General features: G+C 37.6%; 1 protein-coding gene across 2 annotated transcripts; it reads right to left on the bottom strand.

Moving 5' to 3' along the window:
• Positions 1 to 203: 203 nt before the first annotated feature.
• LOC307009324 (uncharacterized protein) lies at positions 204 to 4381 on the bottom strand. Of its 2 annotated transcripts, XM_079633009.1 has the most exons (3): positions 3649 to 4381; positions 3456 to 3546; positions 219 to 247 (listed from the first exon to the last, which is right to left on the bottom strand). In XM_079633009.1, exons 1-2 carry the CDS (start codon positions 4371 to 4373, stop codon positions 3459 to 3461), a joined length of 813 nt encoding a protein of 270 aa, XP_079489135.1. In that variant the 5' UTR covers positions 4374 to 4381; the 3' UTR covers positions 219 to 247; positions 3456 to 3458. The 2 variants fall into 2 exon arrangements, with proteins under 2 accessions (XP_079489134.1, XP_079489135.1); XM_079633008.1 differs by having other exon boundaries at positions 204 to 3546.
• Positions 4382 to 17475: the final 13094 nt, after the last annotated feature.

The raw sequence follows: 17475 nt of genomic DNA, 5'->3' as shown, positions 1-17475 counted from the left end.
AACATTTTGTTCCTTCAAGCTTGTTCTAACCTTATGCATTTCTAAAAAAGCTTTATTTTATATCTTTAATAATGTGCTTTTTGCTTATATGATTATATTCCTTTAAATTCTCATGAGTAAATGAAAGTTCAACGTTAATACAAGTTGTACCCATACAAAAGCAAAAGAAACACATCTAAATGTAAAATTTCCATAACACGAGTCGTCTCATCACAGGCGTTGGGGCATCTGAAGTCTCCATGAGAGGCTGGATACTAACTGGAGCTGACAAACTCTATTTGAGTTATCTCGGGACAGGCGTCCCGAGATAACAACAAAAAAGGCAGATGGGAAATAATTAGCGTAGCTGCTGTTCTTAATATGAATGCATTTGATCTGATTTAACTGTAGTATAAAAGGTATGAGATGCATCATGTGAATGCTTGGCTAAAGAGATGCGTCTTTAATCTAGTTTTAAACTGGGAGAGCGAGTCTGAGCCTCGGACAGTATCAGGAAGGCTATTCCAGAGTTTAGGAGCTAGATGTGAAAACGCCCTCCCTCCTTTAGTGGACTTAGATATCCTAGGTACGACCAGAAGCCTCGAATTTAGCGATCTTAAAGAGCGCGATGGAATATATGGCGATAGAAGATCTCTTAAATACACAGGAGCTAAACCATTTAGGGCTTTATAGGTCAGTAACAATACTTTGTAATTGATACGGAACTTAATAGGTAACCAGTGTAGAGATGATAAAATTGGTGTTATATGATCATATTTTCTTGACCTAGTAAGAACTCTAGCGGCTGCATTTTGGACTAACTGTAGCTTGTTTACGGAGGATGCAGGACAACCAGCTAATAGAGCATTACAGTAATCTAGTCTCGAGGTCATGAATGCATGAACTAACTTTTCTGCATCAGAAACTGATAGCATATTACGTAGCTTAGCAATGTTTCTAAGGTGGAAAAAGGCTGTTCTTGTGACATTTGAAATATGATTTTCAAAAGACAAGTTGCGGTCTAGTATAACACCCAGGTCTTTTACTGTAGAGGATAAAGTAACAGGACGTCCATCTAGATTAAGGTTGTATTGTAAGAGGTTTTGTGGGCAGTTTTTTGGACCAATCAGTAATACCTCCGTTTTATCTGAATTTAATAGAAGAAAATTACACGTCATCCAATATTTTATATCTTTAACACACTCTGTCATTTTAGATAATTTAGTGTTATCATCTGGTCTAGATGAAATATATAATTGAGTGTCATCAGCATAACAGTGGAAACTTATTCCATGTTTTCTTATAATATTACCAAGTGGCAGCATATAAATTGAGAATAGCAGGGGGCCTAATACAGATCCCTGCGGCACTCCATAATTTACTGACGTTATCTTTGATTTTTCCCCATTTAAATGGACAAAATGGTAACGGTCTGATAGGTACGATCTAAACCAGCTTAATGCCTGTCCCTGAACACCAGTGTAATTTTGAAGTCGATCTAAGAGTATTTTATGATCTATAGTGTCAAATGCAGCACTAAGATCGAGTAAAACTAGTATTGAGATACAGCCTTGGTCAGAAGCTAAAAGTAAATCATTTGTAATTTTAACCAGCGCAGTTTCTGTGCTATGATGTGGCCTGAATCCTGACTGAAACTTTTCATAGATATCGTTTTCTTGCAAGAAAGAGCACAATTGAGCGGACACAACTTTTTCTAGTATTTTAGACATAAATGGAAGATTTGAAATGGGTCTGTAATTTGCTAGGTTATTTGGATCTAATTGTGGTTTCTTAATAAGAGGTTTTATAACTGCCAGCTTAAATGTTTTTGGAACATGTCCTAAAGATAGAGACGAGTTAATAATATTGAGAAGAGGCTCTTCCACTACAGGTAACACTTCTTTCAGTAGTTTAGTGGGTATTGGATCTAATAAACATGTTGTTGGTTTAGATGCAGTGATAAGTTTATTTAGCTCTTCCTGTCCTATAGTTGTAAAGCGCTGTAGTTGTTGTTGAGGGGCGATAATTGAGGCTGAATCATAAGACGCTGTCAAAGATTGTACATTTACAATTGTGTTTCTGATGCTTTCTATTTTCTCAGTGAAGAAATTCATGAAATCATTACTATTAAAATGTAACGGAATATTTTGTTCAGGTGATGTCTGTTTATTTGTTAATCTAGCCACAGTGTTAAATAAAAACCTTGGATTGTTTTGGTTATTTTCTATTAGTTTGCGGAGATGCTCAGCCCTGGCTGCTTTTAGAGCCTTTTTATAACGTGACATACTGTCTTTCCACGCGATTCTAAAGACCTCTAAATTAGTTTGTTTCCATTTGCGCTCTAAGTTACGAGTTTCTCTCTTGATAACATGCGTAGCACTGTTGTACCATGGTGCTTTAGTTTTCTCTCTAACCTTTTTTAATCTAATTGGTGCAACAATTTCTAATGTACTAGAGAAAATGGTGCTCATACTGCTAGTCATTTCCTCTAGTTCATCTGTTTGTTTGGGTTCACTGAGGAGCGGAGATAGATCAGGTAAGCTATTCAAGAATCTATCTATAGTGGTTGGAAGGATTGTTCTGCCTGGTCGATAACGTGGCGCAACATGACACATTTCAGCCGTACGTAGTATGCAAGTTACCATGTAATGATCAGTGACATCATCACTTTGCGGTATAATATCTATATCGGTTGGATCGGTTCCATATGATATAATTAAATCTAGAGTATGATTAAGACGATGAGTGGGACCACTAACGTTTTGCTTGACCCCAAAGGAGTTTAATAAATCTGTAAACGCAGCTCCTAACGCATCATTTGTGTTATCAACGTGTATGTTGAAATCTCCAACAATTATTGCCTTATCGGCATTGACCAATAGATCTGAGAGAAAATCTGCAAACTCTTTTAGGAAATCAGCGTAAGGCCCTGGCGGTCTATATACAGTAGCCAAGGCTAGAGATAATAGGGATTTCTTTCTTACATCTAGGAGCGTAACATTTAGCACAAGTACTTCAAACGAATTAAACCTGTGGCCTGTTTTCTGAGTAACATTAAGAATATCTCTATAGATTGTTGCAACACCGCCGCCACGACCAATCAGACGGGGCTCATGCTTATAACCGTATCCTGGTGGAGTGGACTCATTAAGACCGAAATAATCATTTGGTTTAAGCCAGGTTTCAGTAAGGCAGAGTACATCAAAGCTATTATCAGTGACCATTTCATTTACAATAACCGCCTTAGGTGTAAGCGATCTAATGTTTAGAAGACCTAGCTTTAGAAATGGTTTTTGTTCACTAATATTGAGATTTTCTGGTTTAATCACAATTAGATTTTTCTTAGATCCTGCAGTAGATTTATTGTTTGGCCTCACTAAACGAGGAATAGACACAGTTTCTATATAGTGTTCTACACTGGTACTTATATCAATTAATTTGGGACAGCAAAGAATGTGATTTGGACTTTGACTTACTAGTCATATGGTGTGTAACGTCTTGGAGATGTTGTCCGACAGAACAGCCGCTCCGATTCTGCTGGGGTGCAGGCCATCAGCACGGTAGAGCCTTGGTCGCTCCCAAAACAGATTCCAATTATTTACAAAGAGCAGTCTCTGTTCATTACACCATGACATCAACCATTCATTTAGTGCAAACAATCTACTGAACCTTTCTTGTCCTTGTCGGTACGTGGGAAGCGGTCCAGACACGACGATCTTTGCTTCAGGCGATGTTCTGCGTACCGTCTCGATCAGGCTCCTGTAGTCCCTCTTCAGAACCTCCGTCTGCCGCAGCCTGATGTCGTTCACCCCCGCGTGCAGCACGACAGCTCCGACGCGCTCGTCACCGTTCAGGATCTCGGGGACCTGCGCAGCGACATCGAGAACACGAGCACCAGGAAAGCAGTGAGTGCGCACCATACCTTTACCTGAGGTAGCGCGGACATGCCGGACCATGGAACTGCCGATGATCACAGCGTCGTCGCGTTCCGTCTCGCGAAGAGGGGAGAAGCGGTTCCGGGTGGAGATCTCGAAGACCGGGAGGGGCGGAGAGGTCCTTGCTCTGGTCCTGGCTCGTGTCTTCCGCTGTGGCATCATCCAGGGTCCATGGTGCTGTGTCGGTGTCGGGGTAAACGAAACCAGGGGTGCTCGGGTCCTGTGCAGAGAAATACACGGAGTAGAGGAGGCCGGAGTCGAAAAGTTACTAACCACTGACTTGTGAGCATCGGCGCGTGATGCTTCAAGCGCTGATCGTCGGTCTCGCAGCTCGGCCTGCCTCCCCAGCAGATCACGGATCTGCTTCTCCACGGACTCCAGCTCCAACCGCACCGAATGCAGCTCAAACGTGTCCTCACCTGCACTCAGAGGTAGACACACATCCGATATATTCGCCATTATGACAGATGAACGCGGAACGGAACGCGATGCTGTGATTATCGGCGATTCAATTGTTCGGAACGTCCACGCTACGTCAGGTAAAAGTAAGGTGCGTAGCCACTGTTTTCCTGATGACCGTGTTTCTGATATCGCTGCGCGAGTACCCGAGATCTTGAACGGTGACGAGCGCGTCGGAGCTGTCGTCTTGCACGCAGGAGCGAACGACGTCAGGCTGCGGCAGACGGAGGTTTTGAAAAAGGATTATAGGAACCTAATCGAGACGGTACGCACCGCATCGCCTGAAATAACGATCATCGTGTCTGGGCCGCTTCCCACGTATCGACAAGGGCATGAGAAGTTCAGTAGATTATTCGCGCTAAATGAATGGTTAATGTCATGGTGCAATGAGCAGAAACTGGTCTTTATAAATAATTGGAATCTGTTTTGGGAGCGTCCTAGGCTCTTCCGCGCTGATGGCTTACACCCAAGTAGAAATGGAGCGGATCTTCTGTCGGATAACATCTCCAAGACGTTAAAGACCGTTTGACTAGTTACCAAAAATCCAAATCACAGTCTCTGCTGCACCAAATTAATTGATATAAATACTAGTTTAGAACATTTAATAGAAACTGTGTCTATTCCTCGTTTAGTGAGATCAAATAATAAATCTACTGTAGGATCTAGGAAAAATCTAATTGTTATTAAAACAGAAAATCTCGCTATTAGTGAACAAAAACAATTTCTAAAGCTAGGTCTTCTGAACATTAGATCACTCACACCTAAAGCAGCTATTGTAAATGAAATAGTCACAGATAATAGCATCGATGTACTTTGCCTTACTGAAACCTGGCTTAAACCAAATGACTATTTCGGTCTAAATGAGTCCACTCCACCAGGATACTGTTATAAGCATGAGCCCCGTCTGATTGGTCGTGGCGGCGGTGTTGCAACAATCTATAGAGATATTCTTAATGTTACTCAGAAAACAGGTGACAAATTTAATTCGTTTGAAGTACTTGTATTAAATGTTACGCTCTTAGATGTAAGGAAAAAATCCCTATTATCTCTAGCCTTGGCTACCGTATATAGACCGCCAGGGCCCTACGCTGATTTCCTAAAAGAGTTTGCAGATTTTCTCTCAGATCTATTGGTCAACGTCGATAAAGCATTAATTGTTGGAGATTTCAACATACACGTAGATAATTCAAATGATGCGTTAGGAGCTGCGTTTACAGATTTATTAAACTCCTTTGGGGTCAAGCAAAACGTCACCGGACCAACTCATCGTCTTAATCATACACTCGATTTAATTATATCATATGGAACCGATCCAACCGATATAGATATCATTCCACAAAGTGATGGTGTCAGTGACCACTTCCTGGTAACTTGTATATTACGGACTACAGTACTATGTCATACTGCGCCGCGTTACCGACCAGGCAGAACAATCCTTCCATCCACCATAGATAATTTCTCAAATTGCTTATCTGATTTGTCTCAGTTACTGCCTGAACCCAAACAAACAGACGAATTAGAGGAAGTAACTAGCACTATGAGCACCATTCTCTCTAGAACATTGGATATTGTTGCACCCATTAGATTTAAAAAGGTTAGAGAGAAAAGTAAAGCACCATGGTACAACAATACTACGCATGTTCTAAAGAGAGAAACCCGTAAATTAGAGCGTAAATGGAAACAAACTAATTTAGAGGTCTTTAGAATCGCGTGGAAAGACAGTATGTCACGTTATAAAAAGGCCCTAAAAGCGGCAAGGGCTGAGCATCTCCGCAAACTAATAGAAAACAACCAAAATAATCCAAGATTTTTATTTACCACCGTGGCTAGACTAATAAATAAACAAACGTCACCTGACCAAAATATCCCGTTACAGTTTAGCAGTAATGATTTCATGAACTTCTTCACTGAGAAAATAGAAAGCATCAGAACCACAATTGTAAACACTCAATCTTCAATCGCGCCTTATAAATCAGCCTCAATTATCACCCCACAAGAACAATTACAGCGCTTTACAACTATAGAACAAAAAGAGCTAAATAAACTTATCACTTCATCTAAAACAACAACGTGCTTATTAGATCCTATACCAACTAAACTACTGAAAGAAGTGTTACCTGTAGTGGAAGAGCCTCTTCTCAATATCATTAACTCGTCTCTATCTTTAGGTCACGTTCCAAAAACATTTAAACTGGCAGTTATAAAACCACTCATTAAGAAACCACAATTAGACCCACATAATCTAGCAAATTATAGACCCATTTCAAATCTTCCATTTATGTCTAAAATACTAGAAAAAGTTGTGTCCGCTCAACTGAGCTCTTTTTTGCAAGAAAATGACATCTATGAAAAGTTTCAGTCTGGATTCAGGCCGCACCATAGCACTGAAACTGCGCTCGTTAAAATCACTAATGATTTACTTTTAGCTTCAGACCAAGGCTGTATCTCAATACTAGTTTTACTTGATCTTAGTGCTGCGTTCGATACTATAGATCACACAATACTCTTAGATCGACTACAAAATTATACTGGCGTTCAAGGACAAGCATTAAGCTGGTTTAGATCATACTTATCTGACCGCTACCATTTTGTCTATTTAAATGGAAAAAAATCGATCATAACTTCAGTAAACTATGGAGTGCCGCAGGGATCTGTGCTAGGCCCTCTATTATTCTCAATATATATGCTGCCACTTGGAAATATTATAAGGAAACATGGAATTAGTTTCCATTGTTATGCTGATGACACTCAATTATATATTTCATCACGGCCGGATGAAAACGCTAAATTATCAAAATTGACAGAGTGTGTTAAAGATATAAAAGATTGGATGACGCGTAATTTTCTTCTATTAAATCCAGACAAGACGGAGGTACTACTCATCGGTTCAAAAAAACGCCCACAAAACCTCTCACAATACAACTTTAACATAGTAGGATGTCCTGCTACTTTATCCTCTACAGTAAAAGACCTGGGTGTTATACTAGACTGCGACCTGTCTTTTAAAAATCATATTTCATATGTTACAAAAACGGCATTTTTCCACCTTAGAAACATTGCTAAGCTACGTAATATGCTATCAGTTTCTGATGCAGAAAAGTTAGTTCATGCATTCATGACCTCGAGACTAGATTACTGTAATGCTCTATTAGCTGGTTGTCCTGCATCCTCAATAAACAAGCTACAGTTAGTCCAAAATGCAGCCGCTAGAGTTCTTACCAGATCAAGAAAATATGATCATATAACACCGATCTTATCATCTCTACACTGGTTACCTATAAAGTTCCGTATTAATTATAAGGTATTGTTACTGACTTATAAAGCTCTAAACGGCTTAGCTCCAGTTTATTTAACGGATCTTCTATCGCCCTATAATCCATCGCGCTCTTTAAGATCGCTAAATTCGAGGCTTTTGGTTATACCTAGGATATCTAAGTCCACCAAAGGAGGGAGAGCATTCTCACATTTAGCTCCAAAACTCTGGAATAGCCTTCCTGATACTGTTCGTTGCTCAGAGTCGCTCTCCCAGTTCAAAACTAGATTAAAGACGCATCTCTTTAACCAGGCATTCATATAAATGTTCTAATCTTACAGTTAAATCCGGCCTCTAGTTCATAACCGCCAGAGGAGAACTGGCCCCCGACTGAGCCTGGGTTCTCCCAAGGTTTTTTTTTTCTCCATTAGGTCACCTGATGGAGTTTTTCGTTTCCTTGCCACTGTTGCCTTTGGCTTGCTCAGTTGGGGATATTCAATTTAATGAATCAATCAATATTACTATTGATTAGCATTACCAAACATGGACGTTTTATTATTATTTTAATTTAATACTGTGAAGCTGCTTTGATACAATCTGTATTGTGAAAAGCGCTATACAAATATTCTTGACTTGACTTGACATGAACAATAAATTAGCAGTGATGCTACCAATATCACTACTAATTTAGGACTGAAATCATGGATAGAACCCGTATCCTTCCAGTGATTCGAGTGTAAATAAGACGGTCGATAGGCGAGACCACGCGTGCAAATGCTAGCGGGCTAACTTAACGTTAGAGATAGTAACGGAAGTTCGGAAAGTTGGATATAACCAGCGATATCAAAGCAATCCGATTGTTTTTTTATAGAGAGTAACGTTAGTATCGGAGATTATGTTCACATGCTCACAAACTAACAGTTAAGCGATTCGAAACACAAACTCCAAACACAACCAAAGCGGTTCGAACACAGACACAAACTTCAAACACAAACAAGCGATTCGAAGCACAAGCACAAACACAAACTCCAACACAAACAGAGCGATTTCAGTGATTCGAGTGTAAATAATACGGTCGATAGGCGAGGCCACGCGTGCAATGCTAGCGGGCTATCGTTAGAGATAGTAACGGAAGTTCGGAAAGTTGGATATAACTAGCGATATCAAAGCAATCCGATTGTTTTTTATAGAGAGTAGTATCGGAGATATGTTCACACGCTCACAAACTAACGTTAACGTTAACAGTTAAGCGATTCGAACACAAACTCCAAACACAACCAAAGCGGTTCGACCACAGACACAAACTTCAAACACAAACAAGCGATTCGAAGCACAAGCACAAACACAAACTTCAAACACAACAAGCGATTCGAAGCACAAGCACAAACACAAACTTCAAACACAACAAGCGATTCGAAGCACAAGCACAAACACAAACTCCAACACAAACAGAGCGATTTCAGTGATTCGAGTGTAAATAAGACGGTCGATAGGCGAGGCCACGCGAGCAATGCTAGCGGGCTATCGTTAGAGATAGTAACGGAAGTTCGGAAAGTTGGATATAACTAGCGATATCAAAGCAATCCGATTGTTTTTTATAGAGAGTAGTATCGGAGATATGTTCACACGCTGGAAAAATAGAAAATGCTCGTTTCTAAATTAGTGTAAAGAACAAAATCAACGATTTATGAATCAAGTCGACGAAGCTTCAAACACAAACACAGCGCTCACTCGCGACGCATGCGCATCAGTGATATATCACAACTTTTTATCTTTTGTCAAATCAAATTCGATAACTAATGTGTGAAGATAACATACTATTTTGAGTTTCTGTTTATTAAACATTCTTCTTCATTGTATTAACTCAAATTTTTAATTACAACGAACTCAAAATTTTAAGGCAACAAGGTAACTTGCTTTTTTAAGTTAAACCAACATTTTTTTTACAGTGATAGATTCAAACTCAAATAATCACTATTTCTGATCTTTTCTAGTCAGGGGTAGCTCATTATACGAATTAGCCACCTCGTAAAACCCGTACGAATTGACATAAGATCGTGTTGTAAAGTAACAGAAGCTTGTTCTGTGCCTAAAAGTAAAAAGTGTGCCCACTTACTTCAACCTGCACTGTAAAAAAAATTGCTGCGATTAGTTAGCACAACTTAAAATCCAACATTGTTTCAACTTTAAAAAGTATGTGTTCAAGCTTGACTTAAAATATTAAGTTTAGTTAACTTAAGTTTAGTTTGGTTAAGTTGGATATTTAAGTTATCTCAACAAATTTTAACTAATCGCAGCCACATTTTTTACAGTGTGGCTTGTTGTCTGTACATTTCTGGACGATCTGAATATAAAAATATATCTTTCAGGGCCCGTATTTATCAAGCTTCTTAAAGTGCCATTTTTAGTCTTCAGTGCTGAGAATTCATGAAATGTACTCCTACTTTCAAACTTAAGTATAAAAATGGCTTAAGAATCACATTTTAAGACAGATCGAGAGGTCTCTCAAGACTGTGTTTGAAATGTTTGACGACGAGCAGTTCATCAAACGGTCTCGTTTGGACAGAACATCTTTCTCAGCGCTGGTTAATGTTGGGCTGAACCTTTTATAACATTTTCTACTTTGTTAGTGTGTTATTCTAGACAGAGATCGTGTCAGTGTTTTTCCTGATTATAGGACAATGTGTGGATTAAGTGATGTAGATTTTTTGCTATAGATTCAAACTCAAATAATCACTATTTCTGATCTTCCATCATTGTTCCCTTAGAAAGATGCTTAGTCAAATTGAAACACAGTTCAAATTCATTTTTGCTTCCGTAGTCTGATTTATTTATGAGTTAAAAAGGATGTCCATCAAGAAGAATATGTATGTCCGGACTTAAATATCCATTTGGGAATTGTTTGGATCATGAAAAGTGTCTGTTACTTACTAGAATGGAGTCATTTATAAGATGGAGCATGCGCACAGCATTGTATTGAAATGAAGCCAGGAACGTATTAAAAAGTAGGGTTTCTGTGCTTTAGTTTTACGTTGTGCAACATTTTTGCGATTTCTCCTGCTTGTACCGTCATCATCACGTTAGAGGAAAAGGAAAGTGGGTTATTGCATTTTGATTGAAAGATGAAGGCATTTTTATGTCACTTTCAGTAAGAACATTGAACGGATATTTAAGCTAGATGTTAATGTACTTTTATCAAAAACAATAAGAGAAGAAAGTCCAGGAAATGCTGGACATATCTGGACAAATTGAGCAGATGGAAATTATTTACAAAGTGAAATCATATTTTCAAGCTTGAATCACAAGTGCTTTGGATCGCTAACAAACACAAATGCTTGACTTCAGTGAACTTGTTGTGTAAATGTTTATCTGAGTTAACATGTTAAAATGCTAAAGTTTTATTATGTCAGAAGGAAATTCCGAGATGTTTTGCTCAAAAGTAAACTTCCTGTTGGGTCACTGGGGACTGTTGGGTCACTTTCACTGCTCAGGCTGGAAACTTCACACATACCAAATGTGTTACCATGAATGCCACTCTTTTTTATTGCCTTTTTTTTCCACACATTTATCACATTATAGTTTATTGATCATCATAAATTCGGTATCATCCTCCTAACATATCCCTTATCTTGACACATGTCATATTTGGCGACTGTTTTGTGATATAAATGATATTGTGACAGAAATGTAATATTAATATATTTAATAATATTAATTTGTTACAAGAATTGTTATAGTGCCTAAAAAAGTCTTACATTTTTGTGAAATCAACACTGTACAAAAAAATCCGTTAAATTTACGGTAAAACACTGGTAGCTGTGGTATAACTTAAAATATACAGTAATAAACCATATTTCATTATCAGATGTAATGTTAATTTACCAATATATTGAAGTATTAATATCTGTTTTGTACCATTCGAATACACTGATAACTACCAATCACAGCAGTGATGAGAGTCACATGATCATTCAAAGCTTATCACAAGCAGGTCTTTAAAAAAATATAATACTAATATCTAGAAGCTGCACAGTCTCATTCACACACACACTAAACACCATCATGGTAGCACACATGAAATTTAAAAAATGCAATTAACATTAATTTAACAACATTAAATGTAACATAAAGCCCTAATGTACATAACTGATTAGAAGAAAACTATGAAGAAACAGTTATTTCAACAAAAATACATCAAATGTGAAGTGTCACGCAGGGAATTGTGGGAATGTCAATTTACTTTTTTTCACTGTAAATTATACAATGAGTTGTTCTTTTTCACTTTCAAAAACTGTAAATTTAACGGTATTTTACAGTAAAATTACATTAAATGTACTATTAGATCTATCACAGTTAATTACCGAATATAGTAAGGGAACTTTCTGTAAACCCATTAACGGTTTTTCACTGTGGTATTTTTACAGTATTTTACCGTTAAAATCACGATAATGTTTTACAGTGAACATCAAATTTGCAACACAACTTGTTTAGACATATGGCTTTGATTTTATAGCAATTTTTGAGGAAATACTATTTTATATAAAAACGTTTAGTACAGTACATTTATTTTACAGTAAACTATAACTTTATAATTTTTACACTTTCATTATGGTTCAGCAATAATATGCTGAGTGACCAATCTTAGGTCTGTATTTCAAAGCATTCATGAATTTAGGATTTTCACATCTATGCTCAAAAAGGAGGGTGACAGTGACAGTTTACAAACCTTAATATTAAACTCTGAATAATGGTTAATATATTGTTTTTTTGTTTTGTTTAAGGCATCACCTGTACATATTTAAAACAGTAACATCCAGGGTTCGAATTACAAAGTGGCTTTCGGGGGAGCCCTATTTTCCGATCATCCCTGACCCTGACTGACTTTAACGCTTTTAGTGCATGTTCGGGCATTTAAAACAATAGGTTTACAGTAAACCTATTGTTTACTTTTGTCCGACACGAATGTCGTGTGGTGTCGCAACGCCTCCCCACATGTGAACGTTGATGGGCGTTCTTCTAGTTTACCGCTATGGGCGTGGTTTTGAGCCAGCGGCCAGTCAAAAACAAAGGACCCGCGAGAGACTTCCCTCCGTCTCCATGTGCGTGCTTCTATTGGATAGACGCCTCGCGTTCAACGGAATTCATTTGCATAAAGATGGGCATCGGCCAGCTTTTTGACGCGCTGCATTTTTTCAAATGAAGCGCCGCCTTCCCGGAATGCTTTGCGAGCGCGTCAAAGTCGCTTGACGTCACCCATAGGAATATAGTGGAGTGCAGCGCGACAGAAGTGTTGAACGGACAAGTGGATCACCGCCGTTAGTAAACCGTTTACTTCAAAACGCAAGCGTCAGTCAGTGTTGTCAATGTTAGGGCAAACAACTCTGTCCACGGTTCTGAATCAACCGCGCTTAGGCCTACATCATGCAAATTAGGGCTGCACGATATTGGAAAAAAAAATACATTGTTTGTGCAAAAAATTACAATAACATTTTTTCCCCCAATGATATATATTGCTATAATGAGAGCCATAACTCCAGGCTAAAGTCAATAATTACCATTCCATGATATTAATAATTTCACTAATAAGCAAGCTTCATTACAAGTGACAAAAATGTCACTTAATATTTTATTCCAAAATTAGAACATTTCTGTAAACACAAAAGCAGAACACATTTTTAAATAAAACAGCAGCTTTACACCAACCCCATGATTGGTTTACAACAATATAACTTAAAATAAATATGTTTTTTATAAAAAAAACTTATAAGCATTTTGGTTCACAATCTTTTAAGCCAACTTTTCTTAGCCAAAGTAAAACAGTGTTGGTCATCATAATCATATGAAATAAACAAAATTAAATAAAACTTTAATATATTTTTATCTTAAATTATTATTAAATAGATTTAATTATTAAATCTTCTAAACAGATTAGAGAACATGTTTCTGTAAGCAGAAAAGCCGAACACGTTTAAACAGCAGCTTTAGCCTACACCATACCGCCTGTCAGCACCACCGCTCCCACCACGCGCATCAAGAGCTGAGGGGGCACCAACAAAAATAGCCTAATGAAAAATCAATAATTATAATGCCGATATTAATTCAGTATAGAAATACAGACATCCCAAGTCTCCCGGAAGTTCCGGGAGTCTCCCGCATATTGATAGCGGCTCACTGATGCCCGCGAATTAGTTAAAATCTCCGGAATCTAGAGCGAGCGCGCCCGCGAGACCGAGACTGTTCTCCAAACCGCGCAGCGCGTGCACGGCAGAGAGGGAGAGAGAGCAAGAGACCGCGCGCGCGCCTCATGAAGCGCATCGCGATGTCGATGTTAAAACAGAATATCGTTCAGCCCTAATGCAAATCATGATAAAAACAGAATAACTCACATAACAAAAAAATGGACAGTGTTTTAGAGCTCCCCCTAAATGTCTCAAAGTAGGCTTTCAGGGGAGCCCAGGTCCTTTTCAGGGGAGCCGAGCTCCCCTTAGCTCCCCCGTAATTCGAACACTGGTAACATCCTATACTAAACCTAAACTAATCTTGATAAACTATATATCATTTGAAAGCTTACAATCTCTAATTTACATATTTGGTGACTGATTTTCTAAATATATTACAGAGGAGCTGTAATTGATCAATTTGCAACAAGAATATGTTCATACTCCTAAGGCGTGTTCAGACCTTTATTTTGAAATAGTGATGAACATGAAAAATCATGAAAGAATGGTAGAAACCTCAGTTTGTTTTCATGCCAAGAGTTCAGAAGATAGCATCCATTCAATTCTTTTAGAAAAAAAGGTCTGAAAATGTTTTAAATATAAAGAAAATAATAATAGATTCACCATTTGTGATGTGGCAGCGAGCTATAATGCACATACGTGATCTTTCTGTGTTTCTTAGAGGTTGAATTCATTTCAAACTTCCAATACTACTTCTGAATAGGATGTCTACTTCATAAATTGTATGAAAATTGTAAAAAATAATGGTTCAGATCACTCAAACAACATATGGAAATGGAGGCGCCCTTATATGGGCAGTGATGTCCACTAGTGGAGAAGTGTGGTACTGCGCCCAAACTAAATCTCACTCAACGCTTATTTTCTGAGATATCAACCTACAATTTTAGGTTGTTTAGATTTTTGGCTTAGATTTTTTTTTGCATTTTTAGAGTCCACCAGGTTTTGAAAATACATATTTTATATAAAATATGAATAATACAATTTTTAACATTGTACATTTTCATAAACTCAAACTTCTATAACTTTTTTCTGTTTAACTTTCTTAATTTATGTCACTTTTACAAAAATCTTAAAACAAGACCAATCTTACATCTATATTCCAAAGCATTCTTGAATTACAACCATTTAAGTTCGGAATGTAAATTTTCATGTCTTATTAAAAAAGGGGGCGCCGCTTAAGGGGTTAAATGCATTTGATTAAAAAACCTTGTGCACGGTGAGAGTCGCTTTCTGTGGCGAGTTGACATGCTAGTGCTGCTAATAGAGTGAGTTTGTTGATTTTGTATTGCATGAATATTTGTACATCAGTGATGAAACATTGGAGATGAAAAAGCTAGACATAACAAAACCTTCAGGACATTTCAAAGCAGAATTAACCCAAACACAGAAATTCTGTCATTCGCTTTTTGCTGCGCTTTTGTTTTACGTTTTTTTTGTGTGTCGTTTTTACAGCTCGACAGCGTCTAATAACATCTGCTTTTAATGAACGGAAAAGAGCAGAGGGTTCTGACTGAGGTTTCTTTACTGTGCTCCAGAAAACACTGTAAAATATATGATTTAATAAGTCATGCCAACGTATGTTTTCCTATTAACTCAACAAAATTATTTAATTAATGTAACTTTTATGATATGCGTTATTCAACTAGGCAAAAAAATAAATAATAATAAAAACTTTTTATTTATTTATTACAACCAACAGGATTATACTTTTTTAAGGCAGCAGATAATTTTAGCTTTTTAAGTTGAATTAGGGGAAACATTTTTTTTTTACTTTGTAAAGAAAAAAAGTCATACTGGTTTGGAATGATATGAGGGTGAGCAAATGATGACAGACTTTTAATTTTCTCGGTGAACTATCATTTTAAACGAATAATTATCAAGCAAAGACAGAAATAAAAACTCTCTAATGAGTCAATAATGAGCTCTGCACTGTTTGATATTTTATTTTATTAAGAAAAATGATTTGAACGTGTAATAAATGATGATTATTTGTTCTGTTCTGTTAACGAAAATGAATTGATAACGACAAATAAAATTAGACAAACAAGGGAAAACTGCAAACAATAATCTTTATAATTGTGCTGATTTATAATGTAGCTCTATTTATATTTTTGAACAGAATGGAGCATTTTAATGTGTTTATTTGGTGTCTGGATTTTTCAGGGATATATTTTTAAAGTGTGGTTTTGAAATTGTCTTCAGCTGTGGAAAGTTTTAGGGCACATCACGGCTTTCAAAACATGTCATGTCGAAACGCTAGTCGTCCACACTTAGACAAACATGGTTATTATCTTTAACATTTTGAACTTGAAGTAAAACAGAAAATATGAAGTATACTATCACTTAAAGCCCCCTGCAATTAATAATTTACCCCTTAAGGCGAGACTCTACAGGTGAATAGGGTAAAAATGTAAAATATTACCATGAAACCTCAGTTGATTACTTACACAACTATATATTACACGTTTTTAAAATTTGTATGCTTAATTATGAAAATGAGGCCTTATCTCATTAAATATGTGCAATTTTGCATATATTTTCGGTAGATAGATCTGAACATATGATGAAGCCAGGTGCAAAATTATTTTTTCATTTTGATTACACACAAGATGAAAAAAGGTGTTCAGAGGGATTTCAGGATATATGCTTTCATTTCCTAGGAAATCAAAATATACTGTCCATAGCCTTAAATTTTTTTATTTTCGCCATATTTTTTTTATTAAAATGCCAGGAATGATTTATTAACAAATCCCTCTGAACATATCTTCAGAATACTGCTAAGTGTGTAACTGGAGAGTTTGGTGTACATACATATGTGCTACATAGGCTGAGATGTTTCTACTGGAGAATGATGTTGTGTTCTTCTGTGCATACTGGACAGTAGGTGGCGGTAGAGGTTCGTGATATGTGAATATTGAGGATAGGAGAATAAGGGAGGTGAAGCGTGGCACGAGCTGCGATCTGTGCTGTACTATTTTGCGACTGATACTGTTGATTAAAGAATTCCTTATTTAAGAATTTCCTTCATTCTTTCTTACTAAGAATATAACAAATTGGCGACGAGGTACTTTTTTTTGACGATGGCAGCTGTTTCTACATTTCCCACGCCATTTTTGCCATGTCCTGGAGAACCAACTATTCCTTTCGACACGTGGCTACGGATGTTCCGGAATTATTTGCTGGTTGTTGGTGCATCTGGAGATGCATGGCCGGTCGAGCGCAAACGAGCACTACTGCTACATTGTCTGGGGACTGAAGGACAAAGATTGTTCTATTCCTTGCCGAATCAAGGTGATTCGATGGACGATGCGATTGCGGCCTTGAAAGCGCATTTTACCCCCCGACGGAACATAGTGGCTGAGCGCCACGCTTTCAGGAAACGTGTTCAGGCACCAGGAGAAACTATAATTCAGTACGTAGCTGCTCTACGGGACTTAGCGGTTACTTGTGACTTTGCAGCTACTCTGGATGAAATGTTGCGTGACCAGTTGGTGGAGAATGTGTCCAGTCATCGGATTCGTGAGAGACTGCTTTTGGAATCTGACTTGACTTTGGAAAAAGCCATTACTATTGCCACCCAGACAGAAGCTGCTGGTGAACAAGCCAAATT

Source organism: Phoxinus phoxinus, assembly GCF_949152265.1.
Source record: "Phoxinus phoxinus genome assembly, chromosome: 13".
Taxonomy (NCBI): domain Eukaryota; kingdom Metazoa; phylum Chordata; class Actinopteri; order Cypriniformes; family Leuciscidae; genus Phoxinus; species Phoxinus phoxinus.
Note: the sequence above shows the minus strand (reverse complement) of the source record. Positions and strands in the feature narration are given on the sequence as shown.